Genomic DNA, 19,418 nt, shown 5'->3' with positions numbered 1-19,418 from the left:
TTGCGGTTTTCATTATATGTTCCTTATGATATGAGATCTGTCTGGAATGAAGCCCATGTTATGAAAGTGCTGATTTGTGTTTGCTCAGAAAAGCTATGATCTAAATTCTTTTTTTTTTCCACCCAAAACCATCAGAGGTGGCTGAGACAATTCAGGCAACAATAAAATCCATAAATAGGAAATATAACAGTTATTCTGTAATGTGCAAAAATTCATTTTACAAAACTAGGAACTGATAATACAGGCATACAAAACTGTGAAGAGTTCAGAACAGTATGTTTAATCTTTGCAACTACGTGTTTAAATGTGCAAAATTTTTTAGTAAATCCTGGATTTTTATTCATCTTTATGCATGAAGTCTGAACAGCAACCAATATAAGATCCTTCCAATATTTGCTCCTTCAGAAGTGGCACTCTGCCCTTACTGATTTCTGATTTGAATGCTCTGCAATACCTCCCACATACTGACACTGCCAGATCTTTTAGAATGGCGTGCAAGGGCCCTATCTGCAGCATTGTGATACCCAGGACTCTAGACCAGGGGTGCACAGTTTGGAAAAAGTCAGGAGAATAGGACTCTTGCAGGTAATATTCCACAGCAGATTAAATTGCATTGCATGATACTTCTTTTTTCTGTGTCAGGGACCCTGTTGGTTGGGCTGTAGCGTTCAGAGGGACACGACAGGATTTTTGTCTGTCCTTAACATTTCTTTGGGTTCATTTTGGTGGGTTTTCTAACCAAGCTAAGTCACAAGAGAAGTGCATCTTAATGGGGGTATTTCATTGTTTGCAATTAAAAATCTTAGTCATAATTTGTGAAACAGGAGGTAGTGAAGAGCTGAATGGTTTAGTGTAAGGTGGTCTCTTCTGCAGATTCCCCCTTTCAGGCATTCACAGCCTGATTTCTGCCTACCCTGTTAATATCAATGACTGCATTAGACTTACTTCTGATTTACACCAGGGTGAGTATATAAAAACCTTTGGGGCATTCCAGGCACAAGTTCAACAAATAATTCCTGCCTTTTTTCGAACAATGGACTAACACCTTAGGCTGTGAGAAATTTGAGCTTCTGATCCTCTGCTGTTACAGTATCAAAATTTCTATTTTATTCCTGGTCTGTTTGCTTGAATTGAAGGGTTTATTCTGATGCTGATTAACTTCCATGTATTCACATAACCAGACACATGTGAAATCAAAAATTCCAAGTGTGATGTTACATTGCTGTAGGCAACAAAAGCTCAACATGACATGATGTAACGACATGAATATTAAAATAGGAATACAAAAAAAAAAATTAATATTATTCTACTCCACTTTCAGACTTTTGATAAAGACACTGTCTGACTGTCTTGTATCAGAGAATATAATTCAAAGGTATACAGGGAATGAACCTACAGGATGGGACCCTAAAAGATTAAAATGAAAATATTTTAGGAATATTTCAGTTTTTAAAATCTTTGCTGTGTTCTTTGAACTGATTTGTTTCCAAGGGAACAACAATCTGCAGAGCTATAAATCTCTTTAATAGTAGCATATCACAGGTAAGAAAGCCACATTCCCTGGCAATGTTCATAATTTTTTTTGTTTGTTGGAAAAGTAATTTTTCATTTTTCCTTATCCTTCACAGTTTGATGTAATTTAATTTCCTTATGGTATTAAAGGAACTCTTGACAACAATAGTACATGTGACACGTTTTTGAGCATTATTGATGTAGCAATAGAAAATAAGAAATGTTTGAGGGATTTATTATGGAACAGAAATTAAGTCACGGACTGTGCCATATTGAAATACCATTTCCTCAGGTGCTGTCCTGGCTGGAACAGCTCTGTCTACAGAAGGCTTCAATTCTGTTTAGTTTTTCAGTAGCAAACCTAAATCCAGTCACAGGGGGAAAAAACAAGAAAATAAAAGATTCGTGGGAATTTTGACTTTGCTGGCAAAGCGAATCCACATGGGAAAAATTCTCACTAAGAATTTAAAGACCAGCTCTCCAAAGCTTTTCTGGATGGTGTAAAAGTATCTAGGTATTGTGTTTTGCTAACCTGTAAAACACAGCCTCACCTCTGTGGGAGCTCTACATATGTTCCTGTTGGCGGTACAGGAGATCTTTTTTGTGGTAAATGAGCAACCCAGGTACGGTACTTGGGAATGTTTTATTGGGAGCATGGAGAAGTAAACTCAGCAAGCTGTATATGTTACATACACTGCAGCATTACCAACCCGTCCCCTCAGTGGGAATGGTTTGGGGGTTTCGGTGTAAACAACTGCTGCAGAATTTCTTGAAGGAAACACAGGTGTTTTTATGAAGTGCTGAACATCCATTATTGAAAAATCAAATCTTTCATGAGACATGCTTTTTATCACAGACAAACTCACTGTTTTTAAAATCTAGATGATGGGCCTGAACTAAAATGAAAATTAACTTTTATTGTGTGCTTTTCACACTGTATTTTACAGTGGTATTTGCTGAGTTAGACAGTGGTAAATGAATGAGGGTTCATTAGGGTTTTACTTGCTGGATTTCAGTAACCGTTTGTGGTCTTCATGAAATAAAATGTTTAAATTATTAGATTTTAGGAGAACAAGTTCATTTTGGAGGCAACTTAATTGACTTCACTAGCACTGATCTCAATAGAGTTCAGTTAGACTTACCAAATGTATTATTATTTTTTTAGCAAGTAAATAAGAAATGCATGTTAAAGATGCTTCTTTTATAGTTAGAGAAGGAAGAAGAACTCCAAGTATAAATTTTAACTTCTCTGATCATTGGAAGGACTTGTCCTGGATTTGGTAGTTAATTAGACATTAACTGGAAATGCTGCTTATTTAGAAAAGTTAGTTACAGTTGTATGTTGGAAGGAAAATGTCTCTCTGTTGGCTGTTTTTTATTAGTCTGAAATATTTAGCAATATTGGATAGGGAAAAATTTTGCTGTCGTGCCCAGTTCTTACCTATTGCACTGAACTTTTGAGGACTATTTAAGAGTATGTTCATCAAGATTTTTAGATGTATGCTTAAGATCCTAAAAGAAAAAGGGCCAAGTGTAATTGTAGCAATCCTGTAGTTTAAAGTGAATGAAATAAGAAAGCTCTCATTATCAAATCAGTAATAACTAAACTCCCTAATAATAAGAACAGATATTAGAAAAGGATACCGGTTTATTACTGACTTCACAAGTTTTACTGTATCTTAGCTGTGCTGTAAAGAAAAAACCACATTTTTCCTCATGAACAACCAAATAGCAGTTAATATAAGTTAAAAATAAAATATTTTTTTCAGATCAAAAAAGAATGGCTGATTAAAGAAGGTATAATAACCATACTGAAGCTTGGAGTGCATTAAGCAATTAAAATATCATACAGTTTTTGTTGTGGTGGCATTGTCATGTTCATAGTTCATAGGTGAGCCAAATGAGCAAAAAACGTTCCTTCCTTTCCTCGCTGTTATCAGAAAAAAAGCTCTTCTAAAAGTACTTCATTACTGAAACAGAAAAAATAACAAAGCTGAATAGCAAAGCAATTAGCTTATTGATAATAGTTAAGCAGTGTTCCTTTTGCTGATTATATAATTTTGAAGTTTCCCACCTGTTGAACTCAATAGAAATTACTTCTTGAAATCACTGAAGTTTAGAAAAGCCGCTTTCCCGTAAATTCATTATCAGGCAGTGGGGAGGATTGTGTATGTGTGGAAGGCTGGGGAGATTCATGCATGTAATTCTGTAAAACAAAATCAATAAAGCTGATGACAGATTAAGTTGCTAAATTTTGTAACACTAGACTACTGTTTGGGTCATCAGCACAGCACTATTGGATTTTCTATGGTTTAATGCTGAAAAACAGGATTATTGATTTTAGGATTTTCAGCGTATCCCCTCTGGGAGTTCTTAAGCAGTCTTTATAATTCTTCACACTTAAGTTGACAACTACAGTGACATGACTGTGTCCTTGCCTTAGTAATCGTTTTCTAATCATATTGGAAAAGGATGGAAATGGTTTATAAAATGATTATTCCAGACAAACGGGGGAACAGGAGGGTTGTCAGGATGTCACTTCTTTGTCTGGTGGTCATTGCTACCTGACTGCCATCTTCCCTTGGAATTAACTTACAGTCACAGATTAAGACCTTTGACTGTCATAAATCTGCTTCCCAATATGTTTGACTGGCAGGGGAGTTCACAAGCCGTCCCAATATAAGTAGGATTTTAGCACATCAGGTGCTGCTCCAAAGTAAAACGGGCTGTTTTGCAGTCGACTTTGTTGGTGTATATTCATTGCTCCTTTCCCGACCCATGTGTATGCATGCCTGCGTGTGTATGCATGTGTGTGTGTACGTAAAGTAGAAGCTGAGATAGGCTAACAAAATGAACTACTGTATGCAAGAAATATATGAAGTGCACCCAGCTGCTGGTAGCAATTGCTACATGCAGTCCACTGATTATTGCACATATATCGAAGATAATCAGAGTTACAGCAGTTGTGATGCTCAGGTCCTGCACAGTAACAACATATATATGGAACAGGCCTGGGCGGTGAATCAGCCTTATACCTGTAGTTACCCTGGAAACGTGTTTAAAAGCGAGTACTCTGACATGGACATGGCCCTGAATCAGTACAACCAACCTGAATTTTTCACAGAAGAAAAACCTACTTTTTCTCAAGTGCAGTCGCCATCGTACTCTCAGAAGAAAGGTAGGGGTATTTTATTTAAATAACAAAAAAAAAAAAAATCTCTGTTTTTGTTTTTGTTTTGCTTTAAACTTACAGTTGCATCGGTTGGCTCAGATGCATCTTTGAATGTGAAGGCTGCCTGTTCAAAATTGAAAGCAGCAGTAACATAGGTTGCTAGGTGATTGTAAGGTTTTTGGAGAGCGATGAGGATTTCCGAGCACTTTTTCATAATATATAAGAGACATTTGCAAGTATATTGCTTTTTTTTCTGCTTTCCTGGGCTATTAAGTTCCTTTGCTATTCACCAGTGAGCTTGATAAGAAAGTTTCTCTCCTGAAATGTCATCATTATATATTCTGCGTCTTAAAGCTGTGTTTCTGTTTACATACAAACTGTGTAAGTCCGTGTTTTCAGTAAATGTGAACTCTGTTTGCTCAGCAACTCAGGAAAAAGATTTTGAAAATAGGACTGTAAATATGTAGGGGAAAATGTGTTTGAGTTACTGTTTTCTAAGTGAAAAGCATGAGTTTCTGATTATGCAGAGCAAAAAAGACTGAAAATTCAAGAATTTATCTATGCAAGAAAGATGACTTTGCATCCAAAAGGTTGATCTAACCAAGACATTTGTGAGACAAGTGCAGTGTCTGCTCCCTAGGGGTTAAATCATTGCCAGTTTCTAGAATTTATTCTTTTGATTTCAGGTAAGCAAGTGAGATTTAAAAAGAGCCCAAAATACTAACAAACACTTGGAAATGTTTTTGGTGCTGTTTGTTTTGAACTCGGTAACCCAACTTATGCATATGAAGTATACATTCTCTGGGTTTCTTCAAAATCACATTATTAAAGAAGGAAAAAAAAACTGTATGTTATACCAAAATAATATCCTTTTCTGATCAGACCAGATTTTCTGTATGCAGTTTTCCAAAATCCAGATGAATCTGATGCAACTAGAGACATAAAGAAAGCATCATTTACTACTTTTGAAGTGTCTTTGTAGTGAAGAGCAGACTGTTTATTTTTATTACCTACAAAGAAAACTGAAGTATTTTCATTTCGGCAGAAAATACTCATTAACCCTTTATGCAGTAAATCTCTATGATTGATAGAAAAATGGCTTAATTTTATACCTTGAACAGCAACATATTTCATAAGAAAATTATTTTTAAAATCGTTCTTGGAAGCTGTAACAGCACGATCAAATTGTAGAATAAATGTAGTTGTGGATAGTACATGTTTTTGTGTTGTGCAAAATTTTAAATGCTTTTAAAGGCTTTTTTATCTGTTGTTGGGTTTTAATTAATGAATTCATAGCCTTTGTAGAATTCTCTTATTTCTTGGTTTTGGTTAAGGGAAAAGTTTATCTCAGGATTAACTTAGAAAAAATAAAGACTTGCTGTTGCAAAGTCACTGAAGGAATACATTTTTCATTATGTTAAAGGTTATAAATAATACTTAGTACATCTAGATCAAAGCTTTAAGTTATTTCAGTGCCCGACATCTGCCCTGGGTAAAGTTTTTGAACTGTTTGGTTTGAAAGAACACAGAGTTGTTTTTAAAAACGGCTTGTATGCCCTTATTTTCTCCCACCTCAGTTTCACTAAGAAATGGCGGTGAATTTCCGTGGAAGCCAGCTCTCTAGCAGGCTTTTAATTGATCATTCACAGAGACTGAGCAATGTGTTTTCGGATTCTTTAGAACCTTATTACTGTGATAATCAATAAAAAGTGGCCTCCCTTCTGTCAGACCTTTGCAAATGTTGAGTTTGTCAAGCAGAAGAGATCTAAACTGCGTGGAACATGTGCATCTTCTCTTTTCTTCTTCTTTTTTTTTAATTTCCATCTTTTAAGCAAGCTATCGTAAAACTAACAAATCTTTTAATCCTGTCCTAAGAACAGAAGGCTTTTCACAGGGCATGTGTGTCTGTATTGATCCAGAATTGATTGGGGGAGCGAGTGAGTTTGTTAGAGAAGCCTTAATGGGTAATAGCCCATTAAAGCAAAATTAATTCCCTAAACAGGTGTTCATGAGGAGTCTTGATTGTTGCAGTTGGTATTTTTGTTGGTCCCCTGAAATTTGTCATAATCTCAATAATATGCTTTTCAAATCAGATTGTACATTATAGTAGCACATGGACTTGTTACTTGTTTCCTATCAGAGCTTTTGCTAGTTACTAAATGGTTAAAGTCTTGTTTTCCCTCTGGGAAGAAAAAAGAATCAACATTTTATATGTTGAAAAGCTTGTAATTTGTGAAAGGGTATTTAATTACTTCTCTATTTTTATGTCACTTTGAACAATTCAGAAAATAACTTGAAAAACAACAACCAAAGACCCCAGCAGTGTGTCACTAAGTGGGGGGGGGGGGGGGGGAGGGGGGGGGGCAGGAAGCATTCATAAAGCATATCCAGTTATTCTAAATATCAGAAAGCTGCTTCAGTTATTACAGTACAATAAAAACCATTTCCTGACTATCTGTCAGAAATTCTGGTGAAAGAATTAACTTTTAAAGAAAAGAATTGTCGTCCAGAAAATCAGGAGATGGAGATGTGGGTTTAGCTTTGCATCTACTTGTTGCTCCATTACCTTTTGTGCTCTGATGTATGCTATTAAAAGGTGACAGCACAACGTTTGTGCAAGAGCTTACTGTTTTATTAAGGAAGCCCTTTTGGACCTGATCCTGCCCTAGGAAATAGACAGCCACATGCACTTTGTGTTCTGTGTAATGCTGTGAAATCTGATAAGCAGAACAGGGCTCGTTGTGAGAACAAGGTGCTATTCTCAGTTTTGTCCCAGAGAGCTTAAACTGGAATATTTTTCCCCTCACACAGTGCTGCCAGCCGTGGTGAGCTTGCAGCATTGCCTGCTGGATGGGTGATGCTCAGGGAGAGCCTGTGCCCCCTTGCCCCTGTGCAGAGGCTGAGCAGACAGACAAAAATGTCCCTGGATCTCCTCACACCACCTATGCTGTGAGGAGGAGTACCCAGTGACAGGGAGGAGATAATACAGTTAGGAAGGTACAAAAGAAATGTGTACAGGAGTCCAGAAACATCACTATCCCCACACTAGGTGTCTGCACAGTTTTTTTGACATTTGGACAACATGGGAGAAATGTCTGCTAAGTTAAAACTGGGATGAGAGTTGGCTTTTCACTTTCCTTTACATGGTAATTTCTCGGACAGTGTTAATGAAAGATATCCACAGCTGTCTGTGAGGTTAGGCTTTAACTTCAGATTCTGTGGGGCAGAGAGCAGTAAGCTGAGGCTGCCTCCCAAACCGAGGGTTTTGGGGGAATTCTTAAGATTAGGCTGAGGGGGAATTCTTGAGATTAGGCTGTAGCAGAGCTGGCTTCTCATCCGTGCAGCTCACCTTGCCTCCCAGATACCAGTGAGATACCAGTGAGGTTAATGCCATGTTTGGGAGGGCTCTTGGTATGGTGGGAGAATGGGGCTTTGAAAGTTGTTGTTACTGTTGTTTATTTTATAATTGTATTTGCCATAATTATTTCTCTCTGTTTTTTCTCAGGCAGTTAAGGTGCAGCTGAGAATATGCGGTGTGAGAGTGCTAGAGTGTGCAACAGAATTAGCCCATACTGAGTTCTCAGCAGTGTGAGAACATTAGGGTACTTTCTAAATAGCTAAGAAAAAGTAACAGGAAGCTTATGCCAAAATATCATCTCATCAATGCAGGGAGTGTGTGTGGATATAATCAATTTACAGAAACACCGAGAATTTGTCATCCTGGCCTTTGCAGCAGAGCAGCTCCCAGTATGTTAACGATTATTCAGGCTTAAAAATATTAATTTTGCTCTTGACCACCCATCTAAGGAAATAGCTCTGAGAAAAATTGCATAATCCATTGCATAAATCATTACGCATTTGGAGTTATGTTTCTTTCATAAAAAGTCAACGGAAATAATGTGTTTTCATCTCCTTTACTGTAACCTTTCTGCAACCTGATGAAGGATGAAAAAGTGAAGGAAGTTATACTTTGCTTTTGCTTTGTTCAGTGAGGCTTAGATTTCGAAACAACTTTCTTGCAGTACTAAGATACTGTCTCTAAAAACATTTAAATAATTTGAGGGGTGGGGAAACTGTGTGATCTGACCCTTAAAGTGATGTATTTCATACCTGTAGTTGGTAATGGCTGCAGGTACAGTACTGATTGCAGAAGTTTAAGTGACAACACAGTTTGGGCTAAAATGTTTACAGCACATTCTCTGCAAAAGCACTGCTGTTGATAACGTTTCTGACTCAGCCTAAGGAGCAGAGCTACTGCACTGAAAAGTCATGGAGAGAAAAAGGACTATAAAATGTTTCAGATTCAATCATTGCAAAATCTTTTGTCAAATTTTAGTGATTTCATAAATCAAAGAATGTCAATAGAGATCAAAATTGAGGACATGCAAGCCAGTTAGCTAACAAGAAATGTGTGAATCTGCTCAGCAACATTCTCGGTGCTTCCAAGCTCGAAGGAGAAATAAGCCATTTTTCTCAGTGGGAGTAATTTAAAGAAAGTGGGAAACAAGGATCAGTGTATCTGCCCAGCCTTTCAGATCAATGTTGATAATAGCACAGATAAGAATGGAGTATGCTTTTTCTCTGTTGGGTCTGTGCTTTCACCAACACTCCCATTTAAGCTTTTTCTGCACAAGTATGTCCAGGATGATGCATGGCTGGTCCTTGTAATTTTTTATAATTTTTAAAGAGTTCTAGGTGACTATGAAAGCAGTAGAACAGCAGTACAAATTTACATTTCAGTTTTAATACAGTTGAGGATTCTTAAGGTAGTAATTAATTTCATCTTTTTCATTTTCGTATTGTAGTGTCTAGTAAGTGAATACCAGCTTACTGGTAAGTCCTCATTTTAGTGAGTGGTCTCTAGTCATGCAAACCATACCAGATGGGAGAAAGAAAGATTTCAGGGAATATATTTAATACATGACTCTGCCAGTGTACACTGAAAATTAAAAGTACTGAATAATATTCTTGAAGTGTAACTGTCCTTCTGCAATAGCAAAAAATGGCATTTTCTGCCTTCAAGCTATGAATCTATGGTGGATTAGGAACAAGCTAATAATGAACATCTGGCAGACAGGCATAATTTGTTTGCATCGGTGTTACTCATATCCCTGTTTGGTAGTCAAATACCATTTGGTTCTACAATTTTTTTTAAGGTGGGGATTAATTCCCTAGGCAAATATCACATTATCTGTACAGATCTGGAGGTATAAAGTATGTGCAATGATACTTTAACCAAACTGAAATTGGTTCTTTACTTTTCTTAAAAGATGCTTTTTGTTATTGATGTTGTTAATGTGTACCAGGTACAGAGGAAGGAGAAACACCATAATTTTTCAGAGTTTTATATAATTGAAATAATTTTTCTTTGCTTTGTGGGATGGAGGATAGGCACTGAGTGTCTCGCTTGTGTCTCTCCAGTCCTTTACACTGTGCAGGGTCACTCATATATGGTGCTGTAAGGCATCGTTCCTGCAAATGGTAATTCAAGAGTGCATGCATACAGTATTAATGGAGGAGTACCTCAGATGACTGCACGGGATAGGAGATTTCCTTCTGTCCTTATGGCTGCTTGGGGCAGACTCATTGTGCATTTTCCTATTGAAGGGAATTGTTTCCTGCCATGCCTCTACAAAGCTACAGTTGTGATTTAGATCGCCCTCAATATTGGCTATAATGGATTATATGACATATTCTTCTGGAGAGGGGCAAGTGGTCCTGCTGTGTGCTTAGCCTTGCCAAGACAGATTAGGCAGACTGGCAGGTGGGAGTCTGGGAACCAAAGGTGTTACTTTAGGCTACAGGGAAAACACCAGACATGGCAGATCAAGGTCATTCACTGTTATTCTGCACTCAAAACAAAGATCCAAGGTGGGCATTGTGATAAACAATGTCAGGTCATACTTGACGGATAATTAACTTGGAGGATCATATGGGATGCAACAAGTGACAGTCCATGAGGATGCTGAATATAGCAGACAGAGACTTGAAACAACAAGGAACAGTATTGCTTGTTTTTGTACAATTCAGTGAGGTTGGTGTTGCTCTTGAACAGTCCCTCTTAGCTATTTACTTAAAAGGTTTTGACCAAGAAATAAAAGATAAATCATGACCACCTGAAATAGGAGCATGCCTGATGTTTCCATGAGATTTATCAGACATTCTGCATTAGTAAGAGAGCACCAGGGTTACTCTGCCCAAACAGCATCTGCTTTTCCACACAGGCATTTTTATTTTTGCTTCAATGTTGTTACACACACATGAAGCAAAAGTACTTGTTGGTATTAGAGACAAGTTACTAACAGTGGTCCAAAGAGTGAGACAAGTCTGTTGCTCTTCTCCTTCCTCAAAATATTTAAGAAACAACTCTGCTGCCATCCATGGCTTCCCCAAGAGTCTCCACTGCACTATTCATTTCTTCCATGCTGGTACCTTGTTTAGAAAAACAATGTTGAATTTCTTCCTGCTAATGCTGTTTTTCCTGAGAAGCAGGAAAAATGTACTGTCTGTTTCTCTGCACGTCTTTCAAATGAAATTGTATTGAATTTATGCAGAAGTCATACAGGATATTTGCCACCACTAGAAGTTACTTAGAATGGACATTAGTGTTTGTAAGAACTGAATGTAAATCCACATACTCCTTTTGCAGTGATGTCTATCTGAATTGTACCTTTTAAAAATACTACTGAAGGTCCAATCTTCCCAGTCTAACTGTTTCTAGCTGTTAGAAGAAGTGTTAAAAAGATAGAAAACTGTAATAAAAAGACAAGATATGTGTATTGCACACTTTTGTTGCCAGTGATTTCTTGGAATAAGATTTTTCTATTCATATTTCCTGTTCAATCACTAGAAGAGTTCCAGGTGTGTACTTCCCTTGTGACATGGAGTCAATCTGTGGCAGTACTGAACATAATATTTCGGTAGCTTAAGTAGGTGGCACTTAATGCTTCTGATGCAAGAAATTGGCAATGTGGTTGCATGTAAGGATGCCATTTTTAATTTCTAATTAGGAGTGCCCCTGGGAGATTGTGTGTTCTGCCAGATTGGAAACTTTATATTGGATAAAGTCACGAAACTCCAGGAAGGAGATGGACGGCAGTGATCACATGCATGATCTACTGTATATATTTAAGGAAGCACTTAAGACAAGTGGTCTCCTGCTCCTCTAGTAGAACAAGTTGCCATTGCATGAGCAGCACTAACCAGCTTGTATAATTAATGAAATATCAAGGCATTTAATTCAAAAACAATTCTTGAAGAAGCTAACCAGGGATACTGAATTTTTGAGGATTTAGTTTATGCTATGCAAAGACTGTATTTTGTGAATAGCAGCAACCAGCAATAACAAGAAGCCATTGATCTTCATGATACATTTGGGGGAAAATTCTGCATCCCTTTGCTGCATCTTCTGCCCACTCTGTCAGCTCTATGTTGTGTATGTGTTGCATGTGCAGAGGCAGGTGTGAGCAGAGTGGGGGCAGGATGGAGATAATAGCCTCTGCTAATCCCTCCCTGGCATAGTATCTATTAGGAGTCAGTGATGTAATTAAAGTTGAAACCCTGCTGCCTTTCATCTCTCAATGTCACATGGCCACCAGTCTATCCCAGCGTAACTTGTTCATCATGGAGAAATGCAGCCTGAATATAAATCTGGTCTTTTGCTGTCTTGTAGACTGGTGTGATACAAAATTAAGAACTTAGCTCATTCTCCCACTCCCCTTTTGGAATATTGGCAGAACTGAGATGCCTGTATCCAGGAATGGCTTCCAAGTACTACTGCTTCCTTCTTTTAGAGAAGAGGGATATGTGTTCCTCTATAATTTGAGGTTCTTATATTCAAATTAGGCCTTACAAATACTTTTTGCCTTCTTTACTTTCTCCTGATTTACTCACCAGACTCCATAAAGTTTAAGCATTTTAAGCTCAGTTAACTTTAAGTGTTTTGTCTAATTTGGACTTTCCTTTCTGGAGAACCTCTGGATGCATAGCCTTAGGAAGGCATTTGAATTTAAACTGTCTGTTACTGAGCTGACCCTCTGGCATGCTAGTTGCAGGAAGATGATGACCACCCCTCTTGCAGCATCCCCCAACAGCCATCTGCTGCCCTGAGTCTTGCTGGTTGCCCTCCAAGTGACTGGTGTCCCAAGTCCCCAAGCTGTACCAGCCCTTACTGCGGTGAGGGCTGCCTAAAGACATCAACCTTCATGGCTACCCTTATATGTGGTGCTACAGATGGATTCAGCAAGCTAGTGGTAAGGGATAGTGTTACAGGCAGCTGCATCCAAAGGGCTCTTCTTTATTGCACTCAAAAATTCCACTCAGACAGCTGGCAGTTGATGCAAAACTGGGAGGAGTGGCTGGAACACCTCATGTGTGTGCTACCCATTCAGAGCAACCTAGGCAGGCTAGGAAAATGGGATGAGAGGAATCTCTAAAAGTTCATCAAAGGGAAAGGCCAAATTCTGCATGAGGGGAGGAGTAATAAACACAGCAGTGCAGGCCCAACTGCTCTGCACTGGAGTGCTTGGGGCTTCCTGGTGGGCAGCAGGTTGCATATAGGCCAGCAGTGTTCTTGAAGCAAGGGAGGTAAATGGCATCTGGCCTGCTTTTGGAAAAGCATCACCAACAGCTTGAAGGATGTGATCCTTCCTTTCTGTTCAGCTCTAGTGAAACACATCTGCAATGTTGGGTCCAGTTCTGGGCTCCCCAATAGAAGAAAGACACAGACATCCTGGAGTAAGCCCAGCAAAGGGCCACAGAGATGATGAACTGGAGCATCTCTTCTATGAGGAGTAACTGAGAAAACTGGGACTCTTCAGCTTGGAGCAGAGAAGGCTCAAGGGGGCATAACAGTGTGTGTGAATACCTGATCCCCCACACTGTAGAAGGCAGGGCCAGACTCCTCTCAGTCCCCAGTGACAGAACTAGAGGCAATGAGCACAAAGAGAAGTACAGGAAGTTCCTTCTGAGAATAATAAAATAGTGTTTTCTTTTCACTCTGAAGGTGACAGAGCAGAACACTTGCACAGATTGCCCAGAAAGGTTGTAGAGCTTCCATCCCTGGAGATACTCAAAAGCTGTCTGGGCATGGGCCTGGACAGCTGACTCTAGGTGGCCCTGTGTTGAGCTGGGGTGGTGCACTTTCCTCCCTCCCCTCAAAGGGAGTCTGAGATCTCTATGTTACATCTTCACAGTGAGATTTTTCAGAAGGTAAAGTTATGAACTGTAACTCCATTCGTTATGAGTCATGGAAACATTGATTTTGAAAGGTTTGTATTTTACACTGTTTAAAAGTTATCTCTGGTTACAATTACTTTTTGCTTGCCATCAGTATTGTTTTGGTTTTTTGCTCAAATTGAAAATATGTTTGTGTTTTCAAAACAAATGTCATTGTGGAAAAAGAACCAAATATTGCCAATTTTTTTCACAGCAGGAATATTTTCACTGGCCGGATCTGGTAAACCACTTCTGAAGAGAAAAATTCATTCTAACACATACATGTACACACACACACATACACACATATTTGAAGGTCCACGTATTTTGCTTTAAATTCAGGATACATTAAGTATTCCTGTGGAACACATCCAGGTCAGGCATGATCAATAAAACTTGGGCTATATGTTGCTTGTACCTTTCTGCTTTGAAACAAACCATCCGTCAGTAAATATTTCTTACTACCAAGTCCCCCAGCCACACTGAAACCTGGGGTCTCACCTGCGGTGTACAAGTATATTGAGGTTTTTTCTGATATATAGAACAGAAACATATTGTATGCCTTCACTGCTATTTTATTATTTCACATCAAATCTTTTGAAGTAATGAATATTTTCTGATGTAGGATTTCACTCAGGAGAGAGAAATCATGTTCCATCTTTTCCCTCTTGACCAGTAAACACTGAATCAGTCTGAAGAGTAGAAAATCTTATAGACAGTGTTTAGTTAAGTCTGTAACAGTACAAACTTTTATTCAGGAAATTCGGTGAGTTCAGAAGTATGGCGCTGGTAGACAAGATCTGTGGTGGATTATAATACAATCTTTTTATATCAAATGTATCATATAATTTTGAATGGAGTTTACATGCCACATCCTCTTTTTCTTTGCAGGGTACATACCCAGTTACTTAGACAAGGATGAGCTATGTGTAGTATGCGGGGACAAAGCCACCGGATACCATTATCGCTGCATCACTTGCGAAGGTTGCAAGGTAAAATGGCACGGTGGGAAGGTGGGAATCAGAAATAGCTCTCCAGCTCCTCCATTATACAGACTTCCTGAACTGTGCTGTCAAATCAAATAAAGACAGATTAGAAGCTAATAAGAACATCCAGTACTGATGATAAGCCGCATCTGACCATGCTGCTTCTCTTCATATGCATAAGGAATATAGTTGGTTTTTGCCATGTTTGCTTCTGAAAAGAAAACAAGAAATTAAGATTGTTGTTGCTGCTGTTTAACAGTTAGCTTTTGAATTTCCATTTTTTAATGCTTCTTTAGCCATGTTCTCAGCCAGGGTACAGCAGCATGTTCCCAGCTACTCCACTGAAGCTGTTTATGCAATAGCTAACGTTCTGCTTATGGCCATGAGATTAACAGTGTTCCAGTGCCTCTCACCATCCCTGTGAAGAAGCAAAAATCAAAATCCTTTCCACATGCTCATATTACAGTAACATCCATCAATTTGGGAAGCATTGACACCCAATTAAAATAGTTTCAAAAAGATTTTTATTTCTTTAACTTGAGCATATTGAAATGTGCTTTTAGCCCTAAAATGCATCTCCAAGACTACATACAAAATTAAATTTAAAAAGAGATTTCTTTGGGCAAATAAATAAAAAAATGGAGTAACACAATCAGACACATCTTACATGATTTCACTGCCATGAATTTGCCTGAATAGCTCGAGATTCTGTAAGAAAGCTATTCTTTCCTGCAGAAAGTAAAAAAAATATGTTTTTCTAAACAAATGGGACCACACATGTCTTGGGCTGGTGTCATGAGACTAAGCCATGAAAGTCTCATTCTGTTCACCCACAAAGTCTGGAACATTTGGATCTGATATTTTGGGTTTAGATTGGCTTTAGAGCTCCTCATCACAGTAACTCTTGTGTTGAAGTAGTTCTTTTGGTTGTACATCATTTCCCTAAGTTACATTTATGAAATGTACAGAGACCTAAGTATCCATTGTATAGCAGATTCATGGTAATACTCATAATGGCTTTATTCACGTACTTACATACAAAGTATAAAAAAGTACTTATATCTTTAAAAATTACTGTGGAGCTGCACAAGGGGTTCTTACACATTTGCATCCTGAATACCAGATGATAACAACACATAACATGTATGGATGCAACTTAATTCAGATATAGTGGGAAGTAAGCAGCACTGGGGCATTATGGAGTATACTTAGTTCTCAGCTGAACAGCTGTATCTATTTGCAAGCTTTCCTGCTAAGATTTTCATTACTTCAAGTCAAGTAGTTCTTTTTATGCCTTCCAGCTATTTTAGGGACATAGCATACAAATTTGCTTTTATCTTCACATACAGTTCTTCTGTCTGATGTACAATTTTAAATAATGCTTATGCACACAAGGACCTGAGATAACAATTTGCAAAAAGTAATTATATTCTTGGAGGAGCTGCATACACGTTTGAGCTGTATGATATATCAGCAATGCTTTATCAATACACAATATATATAATAAATTTTCAATTAATTTGATGTTTACTGGTTGCTTCCACTCAAAGTCACTTTAGTTTTGTAACAAGGATAATCAAGTCTGACAACCAAAGATTTGCTTTGGCAAGTGCTTTCATGAACATCATCCTCACACATGATTTCTGAAGAGTAGATTGTGAGGAATTTAAACACAAATAAATGAGCAGCGAGTTCTGAAATCACTGAAATGTTTTTCCTGACTTTACCCATTGCATCTGCTGCTATATAGGTGTGTAGTAAAGGAGTTTAGAAAGAGTTACTGCCTACTACACAATGTACTTTCCTTTATTGATGAGAGTAACATTTCTTTGGTGAAATCTTTGGACAGGTATAGAGAGCAGCTTCCTTAATGTGTATCTAGAGATGAACAAAAAAGGATTTTTGCAAAATTTTTCTGAGAAATGCAAAGAAATGAGAAGGTGAAATGGGCTGTCCCAGCAGAGGTGATGGAGACCCTTGCCATCATAAAACTACAGCTACCTTAAGTCCCGTACAAGGTTTAGAATGCAGAAGCTCACTTGCTGAGATTCATTAGAGATTTTTCTATCTCTTGCTTCATAACTGTTGATAACCCTGTGACCCTGGTTGTCACAGTCTTAGGTCTTCAGGAAGGGGTGAAGCAGATCCTGTCTCTAGGAATTCATTACAGGGTTGAGAAAAGAACCAAAACTGGGTGTTCAGTAGATGAGAATTTGAGACTTATTCCAAACCTCACATAAGGATATCTTGCCTGTGATTTCCTGGATTTTTTCTTAACACAACTGGTCCCAGTCTTGCAAAGGCTCCCACACAAGCTTTATGCCACTCAGTTTAATTAACATTTCAGGTCTTACCGTAATTAAGGAAGAAAGAGTTGTACTCTTAGCTCAAGCTGAACCTCGTAAGATAAAACTCTAATGAGGACAAGGCTCTTCATTGTTTTCACAGGAGTTAGGAGTACAAGCTGAAATACAGACGTATCTGTACATGTTAATTCAACACTTTGTGTTAAAAGAAATTGCGCACTGCTGTAAGATTTTACTGGGTGTTATTTAACATGATTTAAAAACAGACCTTTTGCCTACTGAAGTGAAGAGACTATTCATTAGACAAAATCCCAGCTGAAGAGACTATTCACAAGGTAAAATCTCACTTGAATTTTGCTATTGTTTTGACTAAAACCAAAGCCATTCTGAACAGCCTCAGTCAAACAGGACCAGAGTGTCAGTGTGTTCTCTGTGTCAAGGTAATCCTGAATTGCATGGCTGAATCTAGACTGCCTCAAATAATGATGAACTTGAAATTTAAGTGAAACTTGAAATTTAAGTCTAAATTTTCTGCTTTACAGCCTATCTTGTTCATATCTTGCAGTCTTCGGGAGTTTATCCAGCCCTTGCAAAAGTCAGTGAGAAAAGTCATGTTGAAATTGATACCAAGATTTTGTCCATAATGTTCAGAGATAACTTTTATCTGATTTCATTACCTACAGCCAGGTTTTATGGGGCATTTGAATGAGAGAATTCAGTGGGATTGCATTAGTTCATATGGTCTTAGGATCTGTTTAAATTTGCAATATAGATCTGTATTATAGTAAGATAGATAGATAGATAGATAGATAGATAGATAGATAGATAGATGATAGATTGATGGATAATAGATGAGTCTTTGATGGTGATGGGGCTTTTGGAGCTTTTGAAATTCTGTGGTAAATACAAATTTAATCTGCTTTTCAGAAATACAAATAATTTATAAATTAGGGATCCTTTGAGTTTAGAACCAAATTTAAAGATTGTGTAGACTGTATTTGCAAAATCTTTTTCTTGCCCAGATTTGGTTGGTTATTTGGCTTTTATGGGAATAAAGGAGTGGAACTGTTTGTCCTCAATCCTTTTATAGCACAAACACACCACCATTCTTACTATTTGCAAAAGCTCCTTTTTAATTAAAACTATGTGTATGCTTTTCAATATCCTTCAAAATGATTACAGAGTTTGAAAAGGGGCTCAAAAAATACTTCATATATAATAAAAAATTTAGCAGTAAAAAAAAAAGACTACAAGAAGACATGTACACAGTATTTGTGTCTCAAGACAGCACTACTTGCACCTTTACTTATCTAAGATGTCTATATGTTTTTAATTGTTAAGGAAAATCAAGATAAATGCCATACACTATAAAACTGGTTTGAGAGCTTTGAGAATTTTTGGGAATGAAGTTTGTTATCTTGTGTAGTTAGGTACATGCCTAACAAATCAAGCAGCTCCCAATTTTTAAAAATTGCTCGGTGCTAATGCTTTTCAATGTATTTATTTCTTGCTCCTAGGGTTTCTTTAGAAGAACCATTCAGAAGAACCTCCATCCAACCTATTCCTGTAAATATGAAGGAAAATGTGTGATAGACAAAGTAACAAGAAATCAGTGCCAGGAATGTCGCTTCAAAAAATGTATCTTTGTTGGCATGGCAACAGATTGTAAGTATATTTTCCTGGGTTTTCGTTATTGTTTTTTTTTCAGTGCCTGTGCTTGCCTAAAGTATGTTGATTGATGAAGCTTGTTAAAGTAAAGTAGAACTGCCAGCCCTTTTCTGGTTTTAATAATACCAGGGAATCGCACTTGTTGCATTAAGCCACTTTTACAGGGCTGTAATTTTTTGTTTTCCTTCATCAGGCTGCACCTTCTCCTGGCCTTACCAAGCTGAGTAACAATAGGAATGTTCACTCTTTGGAGGAGAGGAGGGAGAAATGCATCTGGATGGACACTTTGCTTGAGATAAAAACATCTTGTTTAGAAAATTCTGGAGGATGTGAAATTGAATGTCATTGTATGAGTCATCCTGCAGTTGTTTGTTTTATTTTTAGCCCTGAAGAAGTTATCTGCTGCAAAGATTTTGAGTCTCTTCTAAAGAAGTAGAAAATACAGCTCTAAGATTAATCCTTAGGGGTCTTCTTTTCCTGCCGTTGCACAGGGATTTACACCAACTTCAATCACTACAAATGGGAGGAAGTCACATAAAGCCCCCAGAAGTCATATAA

At 37.8% G+C, this 19,418-nt stretch overlaps 1 protein-coding gene across 10 annotated transcripts in view; it reads left to right on the top strand.

Annotated features, from left to right (window-relative positions):
* The window catches only part of THRB (thyroid hormone receptor beta), a 154,905-nt gene that overhangs the window by 120,285 nt on the left and 15,202 nt on the right, over positions 1-19,418 (top strand). For 9 of the 10 annotated variants that reach the window (XM_059846306.1, XM_059846360.1, XM_059846344.1 and 6 more), the window contains 2 exons: positions 14,792-14,892; positions 18,710-18,857. In XM_059846306.1, coding sequence (XP_059702289.1) covers positions 14,792-14,892; positions 18,710-18,857 — 249 coding nt within the window. Of the gene's footprint in view, positions 1-4,362; positions 4,691-14,791; positions 14,893-18,709; positions 18,858-19,418 lie in introns of those variants that run through there. The other variant, XM_059846387.1, reaches the window with a different exon arrangement.

The sequence above is a fragment of the Haemorhous mexicanus genome, chromosome 1 (assembly GCF_027477595.1).
Source record: "Haemorhous mexicanus isolate bHaeMex1 chromosome 1, bHaeMex1.pri, whole genome shotgun sequence".
Taxonomy (NCBI): Eukaryota; Metazoa; Chordata; class Aves; order Passeriformes; family Fringillidae; genus Haemorhous; species Haemorhous mexicanus.
This window is presented reverse-complemented; position numbering and strand designations above follow the sequence as displayed.